Source organism: Mytilus edulis, chromosome 3 (assembly GCF_963676685.1).
Source record: "Mytilus edulis chromosome 3, xbMytEdul2.2, whole genome shotgun sequence".
Taxonomy (NCBI): Eukaryota; Metazoa; Mollusca; class Bivalvia; order Mytilida; family Mytilidae; genus Mytilus; species Mytilus edulis.
The window spans coordinates 50,425,517-50,449,731 of NC_092346.1; the positions used below are offsets into that span (position 1 = coordinate 50,425,517).

Genomic DNA, 24,215 nt, shown 5'->3' on the forward strand with positions numbered 1-24,215 from the left:
AGGGGAAGATTGCTCTTAGACTTTGACTTCTGATGTTCTAAATTTTAAATTAACACTTTTGTGTGCTTTTCATTCATGAAAATTGCCAGTGCATTATGATCATTACTCAAATAAGATAATTATCAGTCATACAGATACATGATTTATAAATATAGCTATACATGTACCTCTCTTCATATTGAAATTGTATAAAGTCTAAAACTTGACATGGTTTACATTAATGCATAAAAACTCTATCTGATTTGAATTGCAACCTTTTGACATTGTTTTCCCTTCAAATGAAATATGCCAATGGCATTCATACCAGTGGAAAATAACTATTTACATTTAAAGGTAAAGATCTAAATGTCTTTAGATTCTATCAAAGTATGTACTAAAATATTATAGTCTTTTTATCAAAAGAAATTAAAGGTTTAGGTTTAGATTTTATCTGGTAAAATGTATAAATTTGTTGAAATGTTGCATTGTTTACATACACAATAGTTCTTTTCTTCACTAGGTTAATATTTACCAGATATATAACATGATAGGACTGATTTACCTTCAAAATAGAGATACAGTGTTCATATGAAAAGTTTTATAAAGTGACAGATTTGTTTGGTATTAATCGCTTTGACAGGTTTTAAAATGAGGTACAGGTTGAATATGTTCATGTCCTTGATAATGAGTTAATATAGAACAGATGATTTCATTAAAAATAATATTGTAAAAGGGAATAAAAAGGGAGCTCAAACATGTTATAGAAATGTTAGCCAACTTGTGGACTTTTAAGGCTTGAATTTTCTCAGATGACCCTGATACTATGTTGGTAAAGGCCTGGAACGGATAATTGTAACTGGTTTTCATATACCTAATAGTTGTCTTCTATAAAGAAGCATTGGTTTTAGAAAATATGCAAAGTGACTATTAATTCAGATGAGAATTGATTATTTGACCTTCAAATAGTTTGAATAAAAAAAATTGACAGTTCTTATGCCAAGAAAATAGAATGAAATTCAAAACAGTGTGGCTGTGGCCATTGATTGACATATTAAATTCATCCATTGACTGGGACAATTTAGGTGAACGTTTGTATGTAACGACCACTGCTCACTATGTACTTTTTAAAGACACTGAAACTATGGGGTTACCAAAGGTTCTCAACACCTTAATAAAGTAATTCGAAAAATTAATCAGAAATAACACGATGTTTTGATTTATATCAATTATATAAATCAAAACATAAAGGTTATTCCTGATTAATTTTTCGAATTATTTTATATTTAAAGGCGTTAAGAAACCTTCGGTGACCCCACAGTTTAAATGTCTATCGTAGGTACGTCGTGCGTGAACAGTGGTCGTTACAGACAAACGTTCACGTAAATTGTCCCAGTCAGTGGATGAATTTAATGAGTCAATCAATGGCCACAGCCACACTGTTTTGAATTTCATTCTATGTCTCGAAAACATCATAGTTTAGATACTTCAATTTGATTCTTAAAAATCTTTAAAGTTGACATACCAACAAATAAGTTTGTTTATGACCATAGCATAGATAATTCACTGTTTGGTCCAAAAGCAAATCCTAACATGTTAAGAATTGATTAGATGATATAAAGTCTAGATTTCTCTACTTAATGTAATTTGAAGGACATCTAGAAATTAATATAATTGGAATGTTTGATTACAGGTAAAAGGTGTCAGGTAGATAATTAACTTAATTTCTTTGAAGTTCGATTATCAAAGCTAATAATGATAGCTAATTAATGAGGTGTTGCTATAATGCCCCCTAATGTCTAACACTTTCAGTTAGATTTTGGCAGTTTGTTGAACATGGTTCTTTTTCAGATCATAGGTTCTGAGGATTCTGATAGTCACTATATCTTAGGTAGGATTATTAATTTTCATTTTTTTGGGTGTGGAAAATTTCAAGAACTTTTTTTACATATTTTGTAATAACAGCATTAGGGACCTATTGATAATGAAAATTATATCTTTCTTTTAGTTCTTTGATTTCAATGGACTTCAGAGCAATTTCTTCTCGACTAATGCAGTATGGTTTGATATGAAAAGGAAATACATTTGTACATGTATGACAGTTATTCTCATGTTGAGATTTGCCAACCTTTTTGGAAAAATAGCAGATTAATTCCTCCATAGTTCTGGGACATATATTAGAGTTGTCTACTTTTCACTTTCTATCCTGTCTACATCTTTATTTAATTTGTGCAAGGCCAAATTTCTGTCCATATCAAATATATGGTCATTTTCAAGTAACAATCCAAATTTCCCTGACTTTTTCTCTGATGACCTCAATTACAAGACCTACATATTATTTTTTTATTGTTGATTATTTTGTCTTCAACACACATGAAATATTTGCCACTGGACAGTAAGCAAGCAACCAATCAAAGTGGTGGATAGCTGTAATTCTCAAACTGCCCGGCATACTGACATGATGGTGTGTATCTTGTTGTTTATGAGGGAAAATATAGCAACATCAACATTTTTATGCCCCACCTACGATAGTAGAGGGGCATTATGTTTTCTGGTCTGTGCGTCCGTTCGTCGGTGCGTCCGTTCGTCCATGCGTCCTGTTCCGCTCCAGGTTAAAGTTTTTGGGCAAGGTAGTTTTTGATGAAGTTGAAGTCCAATCGACTTCAAACTTTGTACACATGTTCCCTATAATATGATCTTTCTAATTTTAATGCCAAATTAGAGTTTTTACCCCAATTTCACGGTCCACCAAACATGGAAAATGATAGTGCGAATGGGGCATTCGTGTACTGAGGACACATTCTTGTTCTTCCTCTTTCAAATGAGATCAACACTAAAACTGAAAACAATTATGAATTTAAATTGATTAATCTGTAAATTTTATAGACCATGTCACAATAGTTTAATATAATATTACCAAATGTAAAAGGAACTTAAACATAGTGAAGCATACTGCTTCATGAGTTTAACACTACTTTATTTTCTGGATGATTTCAACACCATACAGGTTATATTGATATTTTAAGTTGAAAAATTAACTTTTAATGAAAGTAATCCAGAATATAACAAAAGAATCAGAGGTCAAAGTCAATGATATTTGTATAGCTAGTAATTGATATTATTGATATTTCGAAAGAAATGCTATTTGAATTCTATTTCATATTTTATAATTCTATGACTAATTGGATACTGATTTCAACAATAACTTCAGAATGTTCGGTACTTGTAAGAAGTTAAACGGCTATGTCTCAATTTACTATGGGTACTCTCATTGTGTGTACACCAAGATGAAAAGAGTGTTACATTATTGGTTGAATTTCAAATGTTTTAAACCAGTAATATTTGGATATAGCTTTTGAAAATATTGCACAGTATGCACTAGATTCTGAAAAGGTGAAACGCTTGTATCATCATAAGATGAAAAGTGTTAGAACTTCAATTATGACATTTTTAAAAAAAAAAATCCATGCAAAACATATAGGGCATATGGCTTCTTTGATATTTCAGTACCAATACAAAAACCTTTCATTCAGGATTCTACTTCGTCAAAATTATCTCCCCATTACGCCAGTTCATTTTCACAATCGTAGAAATATATATATATGGTGGTGTTTAACGACCTTGACTGGCTATACAGCCCTCGCACGGTCGGTAGAAATGGAAGCCATTGTAGGGATGACGCGCTGCCAATTTTGCTCTCGGAAACCAATAAATTTATCCACATTGCACCATTACGATCCTTATATGTCAGTTGTATTTTAAAAGACAAATGTATCAACTAGCTAATGAGCATCAGTTACTGATCTTGTCTGCATTGATTCAATTTAAAACTATTGTCTGATCGGTGAAATTTTCGAAAATTCATAAACATTTAAAAAAATTCTAATTAAATATTTCGTGGAAGGGCAGACTAGATTTTTTTAGTGGTTAAAGACTATAAACCCTGGTAATCACACACAAACAATTATAACTTTTCGAAGATATGCTTTTTCATCATCCAACTTGAAAGACTGTCGTCAAGTACTTTCAGTAAAAAAAAATAGCTATTCGAACACACCTACTCTGTTTTTGTGATTCATTAGATAAGTATTTCACTTGACCCATATATTTCATCTTTTAGTACTGTGATTTTTTTATGTTATAAAGTCAACCTGTAGCTTTGATATATAAAAATGATAGAATCTAAATCGAAACGATGTATGAAATATTCTTGCTTTGTACGATATCAAGACAAAATATTCAACTCAAACACGCCCTAACATAAAAAGGTGCACTCGATTCTCTCTTTTCGACACAATTGTTACCCATTTTTTGGAATTTTTTCTTGAGTCACATAATGGAAGGGCAGACACGAAAATTACTGAACTAATAGATTGATATGTTGCCCGTCCGTGGTAAATTTAAAAAAAAAATCTGAGGCATTTTCTACATCCAACTTGAAAGATACCCATGTCGTCGACTTGATATCTAATTGTTTTGCTTAACTATGTACTAGATAAATTGAAAACTTATGCAAATGGTGTTTTTAAAATAAAACACTTCGTAATTGAGAAGAAAATTGTAATTTTGTTTGTTTCTATTAACTTTAAAAATTTTTGTCACTATAGTAAACATTACAGTAAGCATTTATCGCCTTCTCTAACAAAGAGCTTCGATTCTTTTGTTCTATTTCAACGGGTTTCCGACTGCTTTAATTAATTCAATTAGATTGAAAAGTAAACTCCAGGCAAAATATACAGAGCATATTTCTTCTTTGATATGTACCAATACAAAAGCCTAAAGCGTGATTGTTTCAAGACAAAAGCATAAGTAGGAATCAAACAACCGTTACTCAAAGGGAGACAATTGAAATTCTGAATCATTGAAAATCTTCTGTGTGTGTAGATTCTGAAGAGTATTTATCTCACACCTGTCTTATAATTACCTTTATCTACTGATCAATACAAATGTCACTTAATTAACAGTCTATTGTACAAATATAGGCACATACAAAAGGATCGATTCTACAATGCTGACCATCAGGGTCAATTTAATTATTAGAAATTTTAAATAGTTTCTTCTTTAATATTTGTTATAAAGTTTCATTCCAAATATAGATCTTAGTAATGAATTGAACAAATATGGATTTTGTGTGTATTCTAATTCACCTTGATAATTATGATTTTGATATTGATAAAGATTCATTTCCAGTTCCATGATCAGTTCATCATTGTCTTTGTTAGTCATCTAAATTCGTTTATTATTCATTAAAAGTTTAAGAGAGAAGAAACAAAAGACCTTAGCTTAGCAATTTATATGGATTAAAACATGAATTTTGTATGAGAAAAGGAAGACTTTAATTGTAGTCAGAATTAGTAGTTTAGTCATATCAATTTTGTATTATTCTTTTTGAAAGGTTGGGTTGACTTTATTTACCAGATAGGCATTTTTAGGGGGAAGCACATGAAACTGTAGATTCAGTTTGAAAGACATCTTTCTTGTGGAAGTTTTTTTTCTTCCTTTTAGTGGAAAATAATATTTTTATACAAATGGTAACCATTGATCTTAAAAAAGGAAAACATACAAGACGGAATATTAAAGAAGTTATAGTAGTAAAGTAGAGAGTCCATATATTCAACATTTATATGGGTATGCTGATGACACTGCTCCGGTAGTAATAGTTTATTGATAATGTTCCTTCTATTTTGCAGGTAGAAGATCAGTGCCAAATGTTAATGTAGAAATTGCTAGCAAAGAAGACAGGGTATACAATATAACAAAGTGCTTGGAAGTTTTAGGATCTACTGGAGTTGATTTAACTGCTATTGATGGAGAAGGTAAGATATTTCTGCTGTAAGAGATACAGACTAATAAAACATTTACTGTCAAACAAGTGAGAGGTTTAGCTAGCTATAAAACAAGGTTTGATCCACCATAAGGATATGTATGTACCAAGTCAGAATATGACAGTTGGTTATCTATTTGTTTGATGTGTTTGAGCTTTTGATTTTGTCATTTGATTAAGGACTTTCTGTTATGAATTTTTCTCAGGTTTAGTATTTTTGTTATTTTACTTTTTACTATGAATTCACTATTATATATGGGTTATCCCTTTGGGGGGGGGGGGGGGGGGTTGTGAGTATATGTGAGTCATAAAATTAAGTGTTCAAAATTTAAACAACAAACAAATTTTCTTTGTGCTTGTCTCCACAATTTATCAAAATCATAGAATAGAGTAGATATGAAAATGTTTTTTTCTTTTTTCTGTAAAACTTATAACTAACAAAAGATATATGAATTCAAAGTATTACTTTCAGAAGATAAATTATGTTGTAACATTATCATATATATAATAGATATGTATATATTTCCAGCTACATTATTTGAAAGACTTCTTTTCCTTTATGACAGTGTTATTGTTTATTTCCTTCTTTCTACTTTGCCAAAGTTTTGCTTAATAATTCTTAACTTATTGCTATTGACAGAATGTAAATTACATGCATTATTTATAACTTTTAAAAAGGATATATATAAAACCTGCATTATATTATCTTATTTACCTAGATCTTGCCGATGGAAATCTAAAGACAACGTTGATGTTAGTAGGGAACATCAGACAACATTTTGAGGTGAGGCAAATTGAAAATAGTTAAAACTTTTAATTTAGTCATGTTTTATTAAAAAAAGTATGCATATAAGTTATTATTTGCACTGAAACAGGATGTAATAAATACAAATTGGTAACGTTTTCTGGATACTTAATCAATGTTGATGCAAAGGAGGAAGACATAAAGGAAGAAATTAATTTATTGTTTTTGGTTTAGTAAGATTTGTACTCAGAAAAAGGAAAATAAACTAAATCTTCAGATTATTGATAATCAATTGTTTTGTCGAACAATATTTTGTGAAAAGACCTTCTGTACTATTGATATCATATGAAAATTAGTTATAATATCTCATCTTGGGGTTATGATCAATGATAAAGCATTACATGTAGATGCAGGGTACAGTGAAATTTACATGGAAAATTATTCACATTCACAATATGTTCATTTTAATGTGCAGGTTCATTGTTTGGGTTTTTACTGTAAAAAATAATAAGTGAATGACAATTTTAACATTTAAGCCATTTAAGGTAATATATAAAAGTTAGACATGGCATCTTAACAATAGAATATGAAAAAGAACTTCAAGTATTTATGCTTTATATTAAAAAAATATGCTTCAAGCATCTGTCAGGATGTTATATATGTAAAAGCATCTTCCAGGGGAGAATAAATGGTAGAATTATTCAAGGGTGGAAGGTGTTAAAAGTTTGTTTTTCCTTCAAACTACAGAAATATTTTTCAAAAAGTGATTTAATATAGTTTTGATTGTTACTGAAAAATTAAAGCATTGTCTTGTAAATAAATTGCCAAATCATTTTTGTACCATGAAGAAAATTTAATTTTCAGCTGAATGAAATAAGGGGAAAATATTGTGAAAAAATGCTTTTTTATTCAATAAATTAAATCACTCATGCAGCAGAAAATATTTAATTTGAAATAATTTAATAAAATTAAATTAATCAATTATACCTGCTTTTATCAGACTTTGTATTTGAACTAAATTATATTGTTGTCTGGAAAATTTTAATTATAATATCGATTAACAATACTAAAGCAATTATCAAAAAGCAGTGCAATCCAAACCTTAAATAAAGTTTCAGATGTCTTTTAAATGCATTTAGTAAAATAAAACCCTAATGGCAGTTTTGGCAGAAATTCATTTGAAATTCTAATGACCACATGTCAAGCTTAATGGTGTACAATTTTTGAAAATTAAATGTCAAAAATTTAAAATTTATATTGTTTTTCTGATAGAACATACAAACATTGATGTAGACTATAGCAATACTTGTGCAAAATGCACACGCATGTACTATAGAAATAATACATCAAAACTTAGAAGCTGTCTTTAACATTGTTTAAGTTCGAAATATTCTATTTATCGTCTGCAAGAGACAAAACTTTATAAGTGAACACATATTTTTCTCTTTATTGTAGAAAGAACAAAATTATGCTCCAGTAAATCAGACAGAGCTCAGAGAAAAAAAGATGCCAGGGGCTATAACTCTTCCAGGTAATAATGGTGTGAGCGAGCCACCTCTGGGTGTAACAGGTATTTTGACTACACACAATTCTGCACATGCTTGTGTACATCAAATTAGTTGATCTTTCTTTTCTCAAAGTTATTTCTCATTATATGATCATTAGTGCTATTTTTACTCATAGCTATACATACTTTTTTTTCTATTTTCTATTTTACTAGACGACTGATATTTTTATTTGTCATTTGTGTGTTTATTAGATGTACTGATATGCACTGCTTTTCCTTCTAAAAGTAGAGTTTTGCTTCTGTCTTGAATTCTTTGTAAAGCAATTTCATTTAAAAGATTAATGTAAGGTCAAGATTTAGTCCATCTAGTATGTAAAAGGTTGCTTAGTGTGGCATATATGCATTTATCATTTGATGCACTGTTCTTTGAACTTATTTTGTTTTACAAGTTCTACATTATATAGTTAACCTATCATCTTCTTTTTCCCCAATAAGAATTATTTACAGATTTGCCTAATTGTAAAGTACAAAACTAGTACAGTAAAACCTGTCCAATCTGAGCTGTAGATAAACTGAACTCCTTGACCAGGATTCCTTAGTGAATTAAAGACTGTAAATTCAGAAATTATTGTGAAGTTTTTATTATTGCAAAAAATGTGACAGGGTTAAAAATCGCAATAATTTAAACTCGCATTTGAAATATTTTTTATGAATTAAACTGGATTTTTCTCCATATTGCAAAAATTAGAATAAAATTTTAGTAGAAAATAACAAAATCGCAATAATAAATGCACGCAATAATTTCTGAATTTACAGTAAGTAACCTAAAAAATTTCAGTTACATGAACCCCTGGGACTAAAGTTTAGACAGACTATTCTGTACAATCATTGTGTCAAACACAGTCAGTGTTAGATGTATTCTTTGAATATATGTCTAAATGAGTAAACATGAGGCTGGACAATATTTGATCAGTTATAATTTGCTGACCTTTAAAGAAAAAAGATGAATTTAGTGAAAAGGTGCTATTTCTATCAACAGCAGATTTCATTTTTGACAAAGCACATTATTTTTAAAAACTACTTTTGATTGTTTCAATTCTTCAAAGTTTTTACGATGGTAGCAGTTTCTGAAAGATTTACTGTTCTGAAAGTTTGTTGAAATACATTTTCTAGGTAGTTAGATGAAATGTTTTGCTATTTTCAAATAATCACATTAGATGTATGTTTCATTATCATACTTTATTCTGATTGGCTAACTGCACATCACATGTTATTCCTTAAGCAATTGCATTACTAAATAAAACTTATCATTCATGATAACACATGGTCCAACAATAAAGTGCACAGGTGAATTAAATAAAAAAATTGTAAAATTCCTGTTTTCATGATCATAGCTAAAAAATGTAATTATAAGTATTGAATGCTTCTTTTTGTAACTTCATAGGGTTGTAAAAGCGTTGACTGTGCACACATTTTTAGAATGAAGGGCTTGTACTACGGTCAACGCTTTTACACCCCTATGAAGTTACAAAAAGAAGCATAAGTAAAATTTTATATGAGTCTGAACAATTTGAAATAAAGAAAAATATTAATATAGAAAATAAACAATAAGATAAAAAACAAAAGGAAAACAAAAGGAACCAAAAATTGTCTATTCATACTGTTTTGTTCTTAAATTTAGATGAAAAGACTACTTACCAAAGAAGAATTATAATCCCAGCAGAGGATCTTCTGCCAGGAACTATGGTTAAAGAAGATGTAAGACCAACAACTCCTGGATTACCGGGAATGCTTGCTGTAAGTGTTGTTAGAAAATGTATGTCTCAGTTATAGGAAAACTAAATAAGTGGAGAAATTATGTAACCTAAACAAAGCATTTCTAAATCATAGCATATATACAGAAAAAGCACCAGTTCCAGCTCAGTCCGAGTAATGAAGAAGTGAAAATCAAATCTACACTTTCAATTTAGGCTAAATATTTAGATAAATATTTCATTTTATATTTAAAAGAGAGCTGTTTTGCTGTTTGATGATTGTGAAGCTGGAATTTTGAGAAAAATACTTTATTGCAGATTTTCTTTTCTCAAAATTTGCATCAAAGTAAAATGTTATCAACATTCTTTAATATTATTAAACTTCCGATGAACACATAACTTTTCAAGATTATGTTTGAGTTATTTCCCTTTTAAAGAATAAATTGTATTTTTCTTCTAGTCTTCAACAGAGATAACAATGAATGGTGTATCTCAGTCAGGGGTGGAGGAGAGACGTCAGCAACAACAAGTTAGATTTCCACCCAGACCACATAGTGCCAAACCCATCCCTTCACCTAAACCCCCAGGTAGAGGACAGGGGGTTACAAATGCATGGGCAGATGTCCAGCCAACTGGAATGGTATGATATAATACATTTTGCTTTCTCAATAGTAATTGATATGTTATAAACCTCCCTTAAAATCTTTATGTTAGTAGAAGAAAACTTTATTATGATTTTTACCTGGTTTGGTGTTTTTCTGTTGAGTGTTTTTTTAGATGCAACATTTTATGTTAATTTATTATGATAATTTCAAACTGAAAATTTCTTTAATTTTGATTATACATTGCATTACATTATTAGCGTTAGCTTTGTTGAATCGAAGTGAGCTGTTTGACTTTGTTGTACTTTGTTTCAAATTTAAATTTAAATCCCATTCAAGGCAGTATAGCCAAAGACTTAGTACACATTGAGAGTTTAGATTGGTCAACTGCTAATTATATTTACAGAAAAATGATCATAAGACTTTGTCAACAAAGTAAAAAGATTAACATATTAAATCTTTTTGGTCCATTGGCAATGAAAGAAATTAATATTTGGTCTAAAATTAATGAAGAAAATATTCTATATAAAGGACCTCTTTTGCTTTGTGTGATGTAGAGAAATCTGCTTTTAAAATCTCCTTTTGAGGTAATAAGCTAGATTTAAAAAATGAGAAAAGACAAAGAATCTATATACTTTTAGCCATTGAGTGTTGAAGATAGATTAAAGTCCTTAATAACAGGACCTCCTACACCTAGAACACCTGCCACAGTAAGTTATGTGTGCTCTTCTATTAGCTGTCATCTACAGAGACATTTGTCTGCTTCCACACTTATGCTTTCTGCTGACCAATGTTTGTTAAGCTGCAAAATATATTTAATTAATATGCATTTTGAAATACATTGACAGAAATATCAGATTCTCAAAATATTATGCTTTAATTGTTTTTCAGTGCATGATTTTTAAATTAATTTAAGCATGTAATTATAATCAAATAATTGAACTTCAAATTTATTTTGTAATGAGTTATATTTGGACTAAAATAACAAATGCTTTGTTTTATAGCATGATTTAATTTATTTATATAGTATACAAATATTTATTATGTTTTTAATCTATAACACATTATGTTAATTATGAATTTATTTCTCTTCTATTTATGACTCACACTCTTTAATCTTTTGTACTTTAGACAAATTTCAAGGATTTTATGCAAGAACACCTTTTTGATCCTTTTTCTACCCTTGCTTTTGATTCATGTTTCAATGTTTTAATAAATTTTGAAATAACTGTGATTCTACATTTAATAGTGGCACACAAAATCTATTCATGATCATTATAAGTTTAAAACAAAAAAATTAGTCATGAATAAAGGAGTAGGGGCATTAAGGCCTGGTTTTGGCCCAAAAAAATAAAATGTTTGATAACTTTTTCAAATTGGCACATAATCTTTAGAAATGCATAGGGTCAAGGAATATAAATGAAAAACATTAAGATTCTTATGTGATGACGTCACAATTACGTCATAATATGTACTGTTTTCACAAAAACGATAAAAATTCAGAATTTATGCAGTTTTCTATCTTTATTTCTGTTGTGGAAACATCGTGCGCAGCCAAGAAACAACAAAATAATTTAACTGAAGCTTTATTATTACTATTGACAAAATCTCACGAAATATAAAGTTGTTTCTTGGGTGCGCACATACTTTTCCAATCGAAAATATACTTAAAAATTTGATGAAAAACAAGGAAAAACACAAAATTTTACAAAATATGCAAATTAAGGCATGATTTGTTGCCATGGTAACTTGTTCAATGTCCAAAATTATTTAGTTTTTCTGAATACCTTCTACCTGAGATACTTTTCAGTAATTTAAAAATATGTATGATAACTTTTAAATTTGCAGTAAAATTTGGGCCAAATAAGGGCCTTATTGCCCCTACTCCTTACTTTTTCGTCTCTAAATGGGATGTAAGTTTACCATTCTAAAAGTCTTCTTTACACTGCATTTAAAAAATATACATAATACTTGAAAGTTTGTTATCTGATTTTAAATAATCAAAAGTCAATAATAATACCTAGTTAATATTTTGTTCTCCTTGCTAAAATCAATTCTGTTGCAAGCATAGTTCTTCTGATCACTGCCAGCCAATATAGGACATACAAAGGCATACCATTTCAACATTGGAATAATCATCATTTAAAGATAAATAATGTCATGTTTTTTACATGATGACTCTCTTCATAATCAGTGGTGTTTTTAAATGCAGTGTATTTGAGGAAAGAAATGTTGTTTACAATCCTTAAAGTTTGTCTTAAACTAATCTGGCATATGTTTCTGTTGTCGTAGCAACCTGCACCCTTTTCACTGTTTCACAGAAGAGTTGCACCTGCACATGTTAATGTTGTAAGTTTTGAAGTCAACCTTAATACATGTACTAGACAAGTTTAGAAAAAATAAATATGGTGGTGATTGGGACAAGCCTTCAGTGGATTTAGATATGAAGCCTGTTTGTGAAGGACACCATTTGATATGCGGAACTAAAAAGATGAGAATGATTAAAAGGCTCTAAAATTATTTTGTTGACTCAACAAGTTTTCACTAACCTTTCACTTTTATCGATATGGACTTTTTTTTCACTGATCACTAACATATATTTACATGATGATATGATAAAAGAAATTCTAATCTAAATGTAATATCCTTCTATAATTGAAGTATCTATGTATCTTAGGGTGGAATTGTTTGTTTTAATGGTTTATATCCATGTTATATTCAATTGCTATTTCACAAGATATTCCGCGTAACAGTTGTCTCATTGGTTTTGATTACTTTAGGCAATGTTGCATTTAATTTTTCAGAATAATAAAAGTTATGAAGATGGAGAATTGATACAACCTCCACCGAGACCAAAGAGTGCTATACCATTTGACCAATCAGGCAGAGCTTACAATGACGTCCCAAAATATGGTGGTAAAGGTCAACAAACATACATTGTAAGTCTATATAGTATTTGTTTACAACAAAAGTTCAATTTTTTAAAAAGGAAAGAAAAGAATTAGAGATATTATTTTTTTTGTGTGTTAGTTTTTATATTTTGATCATCCATTTTATTTTTTAATAAATTTCTTAGCTTTTATAATTTAGAACGTAAGATGGGAGTAAAACCTATAACTGTTTCCTCTGATCAAATTAAACATAAGAATGTATTAATAAGTTTGTCTGTAAATTTGAGCACATCTTTGTTTGTTACGAATATACGCATAAATAAGGGTCACATAAATTCTATCTACAACATACATGTTTCAGTTGTACCACTATGGGGTCTGCATAATCAGTTGAAGTTCAAAGTTACACAATATATTTTGATTTCAGGGTTATATTTCCTCATTGTGTTCTCTTTACTATTGCAATATAATAAATATGCCTCATTCATTCATTCATTTATTCATTCATTCATTCATTCATTTGGTCTTTCATTCATTTATTTATTGATTCAGTCATTCATTTTTGAATGAATATACTTTTTTTGAATATATTTCCTTCTTCATTCATCCATTCATTCCCTCATTCCCTCATTCATCTACTATCAAGAAAGTTTGTCCTTCAATATATTTTTTGTAAATTTTATTTATTCCTTTTATAGGAAAAGGTAAGAATGAAAGTATAGCATTTCTTTGCTGAATGGAATATAATGGTTTTTAAGTAGTTAGTAATTTTGAAGGATCGGTACACATAGTGAATAAAATGATTTGAATATATATCTATGTAAATTTGGAGGTTTATAGTAGTTTATAGTTAGAATAGAAAGGTTGAAAAGAATTTTTTAAGAGTGTGAGAGGAAATGGGTTTTTTACTTCAAAGACTTCAAACGTAGTAGTAAACAACCTTCTCCTAACTAAATGCTTCACTTCCAAATTTTTAAAAGTCTTAATGCATTTTATGAATGATTAAGTCATACCCCTTTTTATGACTTTTAAAATCAATTAAAAATTACACGTATTGATTTTAAGAATTAAATGTCCAGAACATTTTATAGAGGTGATACATAGCGTTGTGTATGACTTCAGTAAAGATAAACAATTCTGGCAGACTGTCATCTGATTTATAATGTCTTTGGAAGATTCAATATTATCAGAAGATTTGAATAAGGTACTCATAATTCTTCAAATATTTAATTAGGTAAGCTGTTGTATTGTCAATAGTATCGGGAGATTTTGTTGTGATACATGTATTGCTTGAGAAATTGTTAGATTGTGTGTATTCAACTCAAGAAAGATATATACTTGTAAGCTATTCTATATAATTTATCTAAAGCCTTTTTCTTTACAGTGCAGTGAACTTTTAAAATACAAAAAAATATTGATTTAAATGGTTTTAGACATGTAAACTTTAACTAGGATTCTTTGCAGAGTATAATTGGACTCTCTTTTTTGGTGTTCAACAATGAAAAGTTTGAATGAACATTACACCAAGTGATACAATCATATTTCTAATTTAAACGTCAATGCAGTAAAATAATATTTGATCTTGAAATAGTCTATTAAAGTATAATATATAGTTCTTAAAAATATCAAATAATCAGAAAAATTGAAAAGAAATGTTCGTTTTGATTTCATGTGCTTTTAAAGTAATGCAGGTAATTTGAAAGAAAAACAAATAGCATTGTGTTGATTTATAATGTAATTTGATAAATATTGTAGCCATCCAGACCCAATGAAAGATGGCAAGGTTCTAGAGCAGATGCCTTGATAGACAGACAACTAGACCAGTCACCAGTAAGACATACTGGACCCCCTGACAGACCTTTACGACCAGGAGGACAGGATAATCCAGCTTTTATGCCTGAAATGCAGCTCAACAGAAGCAGAGAAAATCTTGGGCCTCCTATCAGGTAGAGAGAATCTTTTCAATGTTTAAATTGTTTAGAATTGAGTTTTTTTTTTTAAAAGACTCATGATATTGAGAACTTTTTTAATCAATATAAGCAGCTCCAACAAAATGGGCATATTCTGGTTTACCTCTATACAGTGTTTCTGTTACATACTCCTGTCTCATTTCTCAGTAGCTTCAAATGGGAGCTTAATTTTGGGGAAAATATACCATGCGACACATTTTACAGATGTGTCACTTATATTCTTCTTGTTTGGTGCATACATGTATGCTTTTCATTGATGCCCATATTAGAATTTCCTTTGCAAATTTTTAATAACAGAACTTCTTGATATATTGACATAAGTAAGAGCTTCATAATTTTAAAAAAGCTATACTGTGTGACATACTTGCAAATGCATCCCTTTTTTACTTATGAATGTTCTTCACGTTAATGCATGTATAAGATGAAAACGAATTATATTACTGATAATAATGGAAAGTTATTTACATACCATGAAAACCTTTTTTGTTTGATATATAGAAAGTAAGAATGTAATTTAAAGGTTCATGGTATGGCTTATGCACACACTTTATACTTTAAGTACAAAGGGGACTTTAAACAAATTTATGACATCTTTTATACTCTTGGTTTTATACTTTGTTTAACAGCGGAATGAAAACAGGATCTGAATTAAGAGATGCTTGGAATAAATTATATGGAGGTCAAATACGACCAGAATCAAGAGGACCAACATCATACCCTTCAGAAAATCAACTTCATGTCCGTCCAGATTCACTTGGTGTTCATAACTTTCCTGATCACCGAGGGATCATACATACTAGGCCTGATACTCATGGTATCCGTCCTGATCCTCATGGTCTGTCCAGACTGGAGGATCCCATGCCTCATGTTCTTCCTCCCAATAGACTTGATGATCCTCATAGTGTACATCAAACTAGAATGGAGGACCAGCAGGCAAAGCCGTCCAGTTATCCATCACATTTTCATGTAAGTACACCACAAGGACTTTAAATACAGTAATTTTGTCCTTTTTTATAGGAAATTTTATATTTGATAAAATTGAGAATGTAAATGCGTGATGTGTCTAAGAGACAACAACTCTGTTAAAGAGCAGAAAACAGTCCAAGGTCACCAATGGGTTTCAACACAGGGAGAAAATCCGCATCTAGAGGTGAAATTTTAATTCATCATTTTAAAAAAAGTATTTGTTTCAAACATGGAAGTTACATGTTATATTAAAGAGCAAAACCAAACATAATCAGTGAAATGCACTGTATCGTTGACAACCTTATTGTGACTGTTACCCATATGAAGTACATTTAAGCTTTGATCTATTACATTACTTTCTTCAAATTGATTTCCTGGTTGAAGTGAAAACATCACTAAATATTCATTTCTAAATTTATTGATATTTAGCATCAATTAAATTTTTAACTAGTTGAATATTTTTAAATAATTACATAAGATGTATGTTTCATTACAATGCTTTATTCTGATTGGCTAACTGCACATCACGTGTTATTCCGTAAGCAGTTGCATTGTTCAATACAACTTTTCATTCATGATAACACGTGGTCCAACAATAAAGTGCACAGATGAATTAAATAAAAAAATATATAAAATTCGTATTTTCATGATCATAGCTAAAAAATGTAATTATAAGTATTTAATGCTTCTTTATGTAACTTTATAGGGTTGTAAAAGCGTTGACCGTGCGCACATTTTTAAAATGAAGCGCTTTCGCGCTTCATACAAAATGTACTTCGGTCAACGCTTTTACACCCCAATAAATTTACAAAAAGAAGCATTCAATTCTTAAATAATATTTTTAATCAGAATATTTTGAATTTTTAGGTGAAATTTCCGTCCACTCCTGCATATAATGAGATTTCAAATAAACCTGGTGCTAGTCAAGGAGGAAGACATAGTCCATTGGGACAAAGTTCAAGTGCTGGCACACAAGGGCAAGGGTCAAATACCTCAATTCAGTACAATGGCAATGGCAATAAAGTACTGTCAAATCATGTGTCGTTTCAAACATTTGGAAAACCTACATCAAATCAAAAACTGTCTGTGTCATCATCACCTTCATCGCCACAATCTCCACCTGGGATAGCTCTAGGACCCTCATCAAAATATCCTGATTATGGTGAAAAATCGGCAAAAGTGAAACAAGGATATTCAAATTTTGACATTCACAACCACAAAGATATTGATGATGATCGGGATATATTAGATATGAAATCTAGTATTTTTGACTATAATTCCGAACCTTCATCCCGATCTGTTACGCCACCTCTACCTCCATTGTCAGCATCTAATTCAGATTATTCTTCCAATAGATCTAGTCCACAGATATCGCCACAACTTCCACGTTCAAATAGTGCTACTCATTTGTCTTCTACAAAGACTCCAGATTTAGTGACATCTGCAACGAGAACTAATGGTGAAAAAAGAATAAGGCGAGCATCTGGATCCCAGTTTACATATAGGGCAGATAAAAAATCAAAACAAAAACAGACATCAAAACATGTATCTTCTGGAATTAAAGGTAATGATTTTAAGCAATATTTTTTTTCCAAATCAAAAATCTGTATGTTGCTATGCTTCGAGTTAAACAGATAAACAGACTTTTGACATGTAGTTGTATATATCTTAAACTATTTACATTATCATATATCAATTTGTCTTTGCTTTGGATAACTCACTTTTAAAAAGGTTATGGTTATTCCTTTGTTTTATACACAAAAGTCAAAATACCTCTCCTTTATCAACAATAAAAAATTGTCTGACTTACTTACAATTTAAGAATTTTTATCGAGGTTTGAAGTTGTTTTAATGTGTTAAGGGAGATAACTCAATATTTTTTTAGTCAAATAAACTGTTAAATGTTTAAGATATCAGAGATTGTAAAGTAGAATTGGATGCCAATATTGAAAAGTATTTGAAAAAGCTGCAGCTTTTACGTCTGCTGAATGAAAAATAAAATAAGAAAAAGTGCAATACAACAAGAGCTTGTCGAAATCCACTGTTTATAAGAAACATTGCATATCTCTACAAATTTATGATAAACTTGAGTTTGATATTTTTTTCGGTGGAACTATACCTTCATTTTTGTCGAGCCTTCGACTTTAGTCGAAAAAGCGAGACTAAGCAATCCTACATTTTGGCGGCAACGGCGATCCACAAATATTCACTCTGTGGTTAATGTTTTTGAAATTTTAATAACTTTCTTTAACTATACTGGATTTCTACCAAACTTGGACAGAAGCTTGTTTATGATCATAAGATAGTAACTAGAAGTAAATTTTGTAAAATAAAATTCCATTTTTTCCGTATTTTACTTATAAATGGACATAGCTTTTCTGCGGGGAAACATTACATTCACTCTGTGGTTAAAGTTTTTAGAATTTAATTACCTTTCTTAAACTATCCTGGGTTTGCACCAAACTTGGACAGAAGCTTAATTATGATCTTAAGATAGTATCCAGAAGTAAATGTTATAAAAAAATAAATCCATTTTTTCCGTATTTTACTTTTAAAAGGACTTAGATTTTCTTCCAGTTAACATTACATACATGTCATGCATGTACAGTTTGCAGTTAAAGTTTTAAAAACATTTATTAGATTCATAAACTATCCTGGATTTTTAGAAAACTTGGACAGAAGCTTCTTACAATCAAAAGATTGTATCAAGAGGAATATTTTAATTGATTTTTTTCCTCATTTTTGTTGAGCCTGGGATTCACAGCAAAAGTAGGCGAGACACTGGGTTCTGCGGAACCCTTACAAATTTTTTTGTATATGCTTGTTATTGGTGCTTTCATAACACTTTTATTTATTTTTGTAGCTGGTATGCTAAGTGATGTCCGAGAATCTGGGAATGAGAGTGATCTCCCTTTTGACATTGAGGATACAATTTTAACAGTAGATTCTCATGATGCAGAACCCATGAATATGCATGAAAATCTGGCTTCAAATGACATGAATAGAATGAGAGATCAATTAAACAATCTGGAAGAAATGTATCAACAAATGTCTCATCAGATGGGAACAGAAAAAGAAATTGGGACTGTAAAGTCCCGTAGACGATGGAGTCTGGGAAGTTCAGACACAAGTTCTTTACAAAGACCAATATCAAGGAAGTTTAAATCTGGTGCTGGAAGTCAACGACCTCATCATCATCATCATAGAGATGCAAAGTATGTACTGATCAGTTGTCTCTGACTTAAGAATTATTGGTACATTTCACTTGGCAATGAGTGTTTGAGGTTTCCTGTCAAACACATTTTAGTTCATCGTATGATATTCTATATGTCTCTCTAGAGATGCTAGTTCAGTTTTAAAAAGTTATTGTTAGTTATAAAATTGTTGCATTTCACATCCACGTTAAATCTGGGGTTGTTGTTTCCTCATAATAAGACAGTTGTGGTTTCACAGTAACAAAATGGGCATTTTTGAGTTGAAGAATAGTTTAAGGTTGTTTGTACATTTCTGTCAAATAAAGAACTCAATAGAAAATAATATGTTACCCATTAATTTGTGTGTTTAAAAATATAAATGTTTGCCTAATAACTTTAACGAATGGGTGAATTCAAAGTAGTATGAAATTCAAAACAGTGTAGCTGTGGCCATTGATTGACACATCAAAATCATTCATTGACTGGGACAATTTAGGTGAACGTTTGTATGTAACGACCAATGCTCACTATGTACTTTTTAAAGACACTTAAACTATGGGGTCACCAAAGGTTCTCAACACCTAAATAAAGTAATTTGAAAAATTAATCAGAAATAACACGATATTTTGATTTATATCAATTATATAAATCAAAACACAAAGGTTATTCCTGATTAATTTTTCGAATTATTTTATAATTAAAGGCGTTAAGAAACCTTTGTTGACCCCACAGTTTAAATGTCTATCGTAGGTACGTCATGAACAGTGGTTGTTACAGACAAACGTTCACGTAAATTGTCCCAGTCAATGGATGATTTTGATGGGTCAATCAATGGCCACAGCTACACTGTTTTGAATTTCATACTAAAACACTGATCAATCAATCTATCAATAAAAAAAATCAGATGTATTATGATAAATACATGTACCGTATGTGCCTTAGTTTAATGTTTTTATTTAAAAGTTAAAAGAAAGTCTGTTGGTGTGTTTATTCATATGAATTTCGTTTTAACCTTATACTTTTAAATTTATTGTAGAGCAATTAACAAAAGATTTCAGCGACTGGAATCACATGTGGTAACTCTTGCCAGGAGTGTGGCACATCTATCATCAGAATTAAGGTCCCATAACTCTGTCACACATGAAATTGATGCATTACGGAAAGAAATCCAGGAATTGAAGGAAGAGCAATTCATGTCAAGCCAAAAGAACAGAGCTGGAAATTTTTATGAAAATGACTTTGAAAGGTTTAGAGGCTGGGTACCTTCATTGACCAATCCAAGAAGAGTTAATAAACTTACAAAGTTTTTTGGTCAAGAACCTCCTTTATTGAATATTTTCTTGAAGAAATTAGGTTATGAAGTAAGTAAAATTTATACATCATATATTAAATTCCTTCTCTTTTTCTCTTTATAAAAAATAATAATATTTTGATTAATTGAAATCTTAACTTTATATCAACCTCTTCTTTTTTTTTGTGTGTGTGGAAGCAAACTTCATATAAGAAAGGTATTTCATATCTGTCACGCATCTACTTAATGATTGGTGCCAGTTTAAATTGCAAGCAGGGTTCCTCAAGGTCAGCTACTGTTTTGTTCAAACACAGCTAAAGAAAAAATGTGCTTCTGGTCGCCAACTATTTTTCTGATTTGAAATTTTAATGAACAACGGTGTAATTCATGAAATGAAACTTGAGTATAAAAAAAGTATTTTAATTGGATTTTTGGAAGTATGTATTTGCATTTGGATGTAAATATACATGATCTTGAAAATAAGAAAGTTGGATTAACAACTTTGACAATACTATACTAACTTCATCTTAGACTGTGAATACTATCAAGTGTTCAAGAAGGCGTTTGCATACATTGTATATGAAATAATTCTATATATGCCATAGAGAAGCTAGAAAATTGAACTTCATAGAAACTGTTTGAATTATAAAACTGTTACATAACAGTTTGCAAAACAATGGTGAACATAATGAGTTAAACAAAACTTGGCAAATTGGTAGTCACCAAAATGAAATGTTAAAAGTATATACTAAATGGCACATTTTCTGTTTCCTGTTACTCAGTGCCAAAAGAGGCAGTAAAAATAAGTCTGATTTAAGGTGAAAATGAGATCACATGGGATCAAAAATGAATGAAAAGAAAATATTTTAAAATCACTGAATTTGGAAAGGGAGTTTTAATGCTTTTATTTTGTATGTGTAGTTTGAACAAGTTAAAAAGATTATATATTTACTCATTATTTATTTTTTTCAGAAATACTCAGTGAATTTTGAAAAAGAGCACATAGGAATGATAGAATTGCCATACATGACAGAAGAAAGATTAGAGAAGATTGGTGTTCCCATGGGACCTCGACTAAGAATACTACAAGAGGCACAGCTTTGTTTTAGACAAGAAAATTTCAATATCTATATTGTGTAGCACAGATAGTTATGAGATAAAACAGCCATGTATTGCAATAAAATTGGGAAATTTATATGGAATAGGAATAGAAAAAATTGCAAGAAATTTAGTATATGAAAGTCAGTCAAAAGAATTAAGTTCGGATCCCTTTACCTCTTATCCTTATTTTTCGTTTCGTTACAAGTAAAATTATTATTTTTACAGATTTATGTATAAGGTTATGGTTATATAAACAATTAGGAACATATGGAAATTTGGAAAAAAGTATTATTGGGACCATTTATTGCTTGCTGAAGTATTATGTTAATTCAAGTTGTTTTGCTTTAATGCAAGACTTCAGAACGTTAGATATGTTTTTGTGAAATAAGGGAAAGCTACTGCCTCGTTCACACGGACATTAAATTCTAATTGAATCGAATGGAATGCCAATCGAATTTGCTTATTGCGTTCACACACTCTTCTTTTTAATTCGAATTAATTCGAATTAGTCAATTCGCATTAGAAATACGTTTTTGTTAATACGAATTAAAAGCTAACGTCGTTTGGACAGTAAACCGAATTTGACACGCATTGCAATTCGAATTAGAATTGATGTTAGGACGTAAAACATTTCGAATGCGAATTAAACTAATTCGAATTATTTAATGCGAATCAAATTCGAATTACGTGTGAACTCAGCATAAAAAAAATGCATGCTAAATTCATGTTTGCATTCTGAAGTATTAAAAAAAAGATAATACATTAGCATAACATGGGTATATATTTTATAAGGGTATTTAATAGAGTGTTATAATGTATTTTGACTATTATTTCAAACAGTTTTATATTGTGTTCAATCCATCATTTATAGACTTTACTAGGAGATGACTAACACTTCCTTATACATTGTACATATCTAATTTATATTTATACAATTATGTTTATACGAAAACAATGTGTGATTATCACATGAAAGTGAATAAAATATGTAATAACAAGATAACACATTTTCTTTATACTTAATCAAGTCCAATAACAGAAAAAAATGAATATTTCTTCAATTCAATATTTCAAAATCCAACAAAAATAACTGAAAAATTTCTCAAGAGCAGATGTCATATTTCTGAAGATAGAAAATGGTTACTTTGAGGGGTTTTGTTCTGCTCAACCTCCACCCTTTTCAACTGTTGTCTTTCCTGAAGTCAAGAATCACATCATAAACAATAGAAAACATCAAAATTGTAGATTCAGCCTCTTTCACAAATTATTATTTTTAGCTCACCAGGCCTAAAAGGCCAAGTGAGCTTTTCTCATCACTTGGCGTCCGGCATCCATTGTCCGGCGTCCGACGTCGTCGTTAACTTTTACAAAAATCTTCTCCTCTCAAACTACTGGGCCAAATTAAACCAAACTTGGCCACCATCATCATTGGGGTATCTAGTTTAAAAAATGTGTCCTGTGACCTGGCCAACCATCCAAGATGGCCGCCATGGCTAAAAATAGAACATAGGGGTAAAATGCAGTTTTTGGCCTATAACTCAAAAACAAAAGCATTTAGAGCAAATCTGACTGGGTAAAATTGTTAAACAGGTGAAGATCTATCTACCCTGAAATTTTCAGATGAATCGGATAACCCGTTGTTGGGGTGCTGCCCCTGAATTAGTAATTTTAAGGAAATTTTGCTGTTTTTGGTTATTATCTTGAATATTATTATAGATAGAGATAAACAGTAAACAGCAATAATGTTCAACAAAGTAAGATTTACAAATAAGTCAACGTGACTGAAATGGTCAGTTGATCCCTTTAGGAGTTATTGCCCTTTATAGTCAATTTTTAACCATTTTTCGTAAATCTTAGTAATATTTTACAAAAATCTTCTCCCCTAAAACTACTGGGCCAAATTAATCCAAACTTGGCCACAATCATCTTTTGGGTTAGTAGTTTTAAAAATGTGTCCGGTGACCCGGCCATCCAACCAAGATGGCCACCACGGCTAAAAATAGAACATGGGGTAAAATGCAGTTTTTGGCTTATAACTCAAAAACCAAAGCATTTAGAGCAAATCTGACATGGGGGTAAAATTGTTTATCAGTTCAAGATCTATCTGCCCTGAAATTTTCAGATGAATCGGACAACCCGTTGTTGGGTTGCTGGCCCTGAATTAGTAATTTTAAGGAAATTTTGCTGTTTTTGGTTATTATCTTGAATATTATTATAGATAGAGATAAACTATAAACAGCAATAATGTTCAGCAAAGTAAGATTCACAAATAACTCAACGTGACTGAAATGGTCAGTTGACCCCTTTCGGAGTTATTGCCCTTTATAGTCAATTTTTAACCATTTTTCGTAAATCTTAGTAATCTTTTACAAAAATCTTCTCCCCTGAAACTAC

At 30.4% G+C, this 24,215-nt stretch overlaps 1 protein-coding gene across 16 annotated transcripts in view; it reads left to right on the forward strand.

The window, feature by feature from the left end:
• The window catches only part of LOC139516714 (uncharacterized), a 40,737-nt gene extending 17,916 nt beyond the window's left edge, over positions 1–22,821 (forward strand). For 3 of the 16 annotated variants that reach the window (XM_071306976.1, XM_071306983.1, XM_071306982.1), the window contains exons 3-15: positions 5,667–5,792; positions 6,520–6,584; positions 8,001–8,076; positions 9,734–9,849; positions 10,267–10,446; positions 11,050–11,118; positions 13,213–13,347; positions 15,055–15,245; positions 15,896–16,235; positions 17,103–17,799; positions 19,099–19,450; positions 20,466–20,790; positions 21,693–22,821. In XM_071306976.1, the coding sequence (XP_071163077.1) occupies positions 5,667–5,792; positions 6,520–6,584; positions 8,001–8,076; positions 9,734–9,849; positions 10,267–10,446; positions 11,050–11,118; positions 13,213–13,347; positions 15,055–15,245; positions 15,896–16,235; positions 17,103–17,799; positions 19,099–19,450; positions 20,466–20,790; positions 21,693–21,860 (2,840 nt within the window). In that variant the 3' untranslated portion in view covers positions 21,861–22,821. Of the gene's footprint in view, positions 1–5,666; positions 5,793–6,519; positions 6,585–8,000; positions 8,116–9,733; positions 9,850–10,266; positions 10,447–11,049; positions 11,119–12,700; positions 12,758–13,212; positions 13,348–15,054; positions 15,246–15,895; positions 16,236–17,102; positions 17,800–19,098; positions 19,451–20,465; positions 20,791–21,692 lie in introns of all 16 variants that reach the window. The other 13 variants (XR_011663002.1, XR_011663006.1, XM_071306974.1 and 10 more) reach the window with 10 other exon arrangements.
• The last annotated feature ends 1,394 nt before the right edge of the window (positions 22,822–24,215 follow it).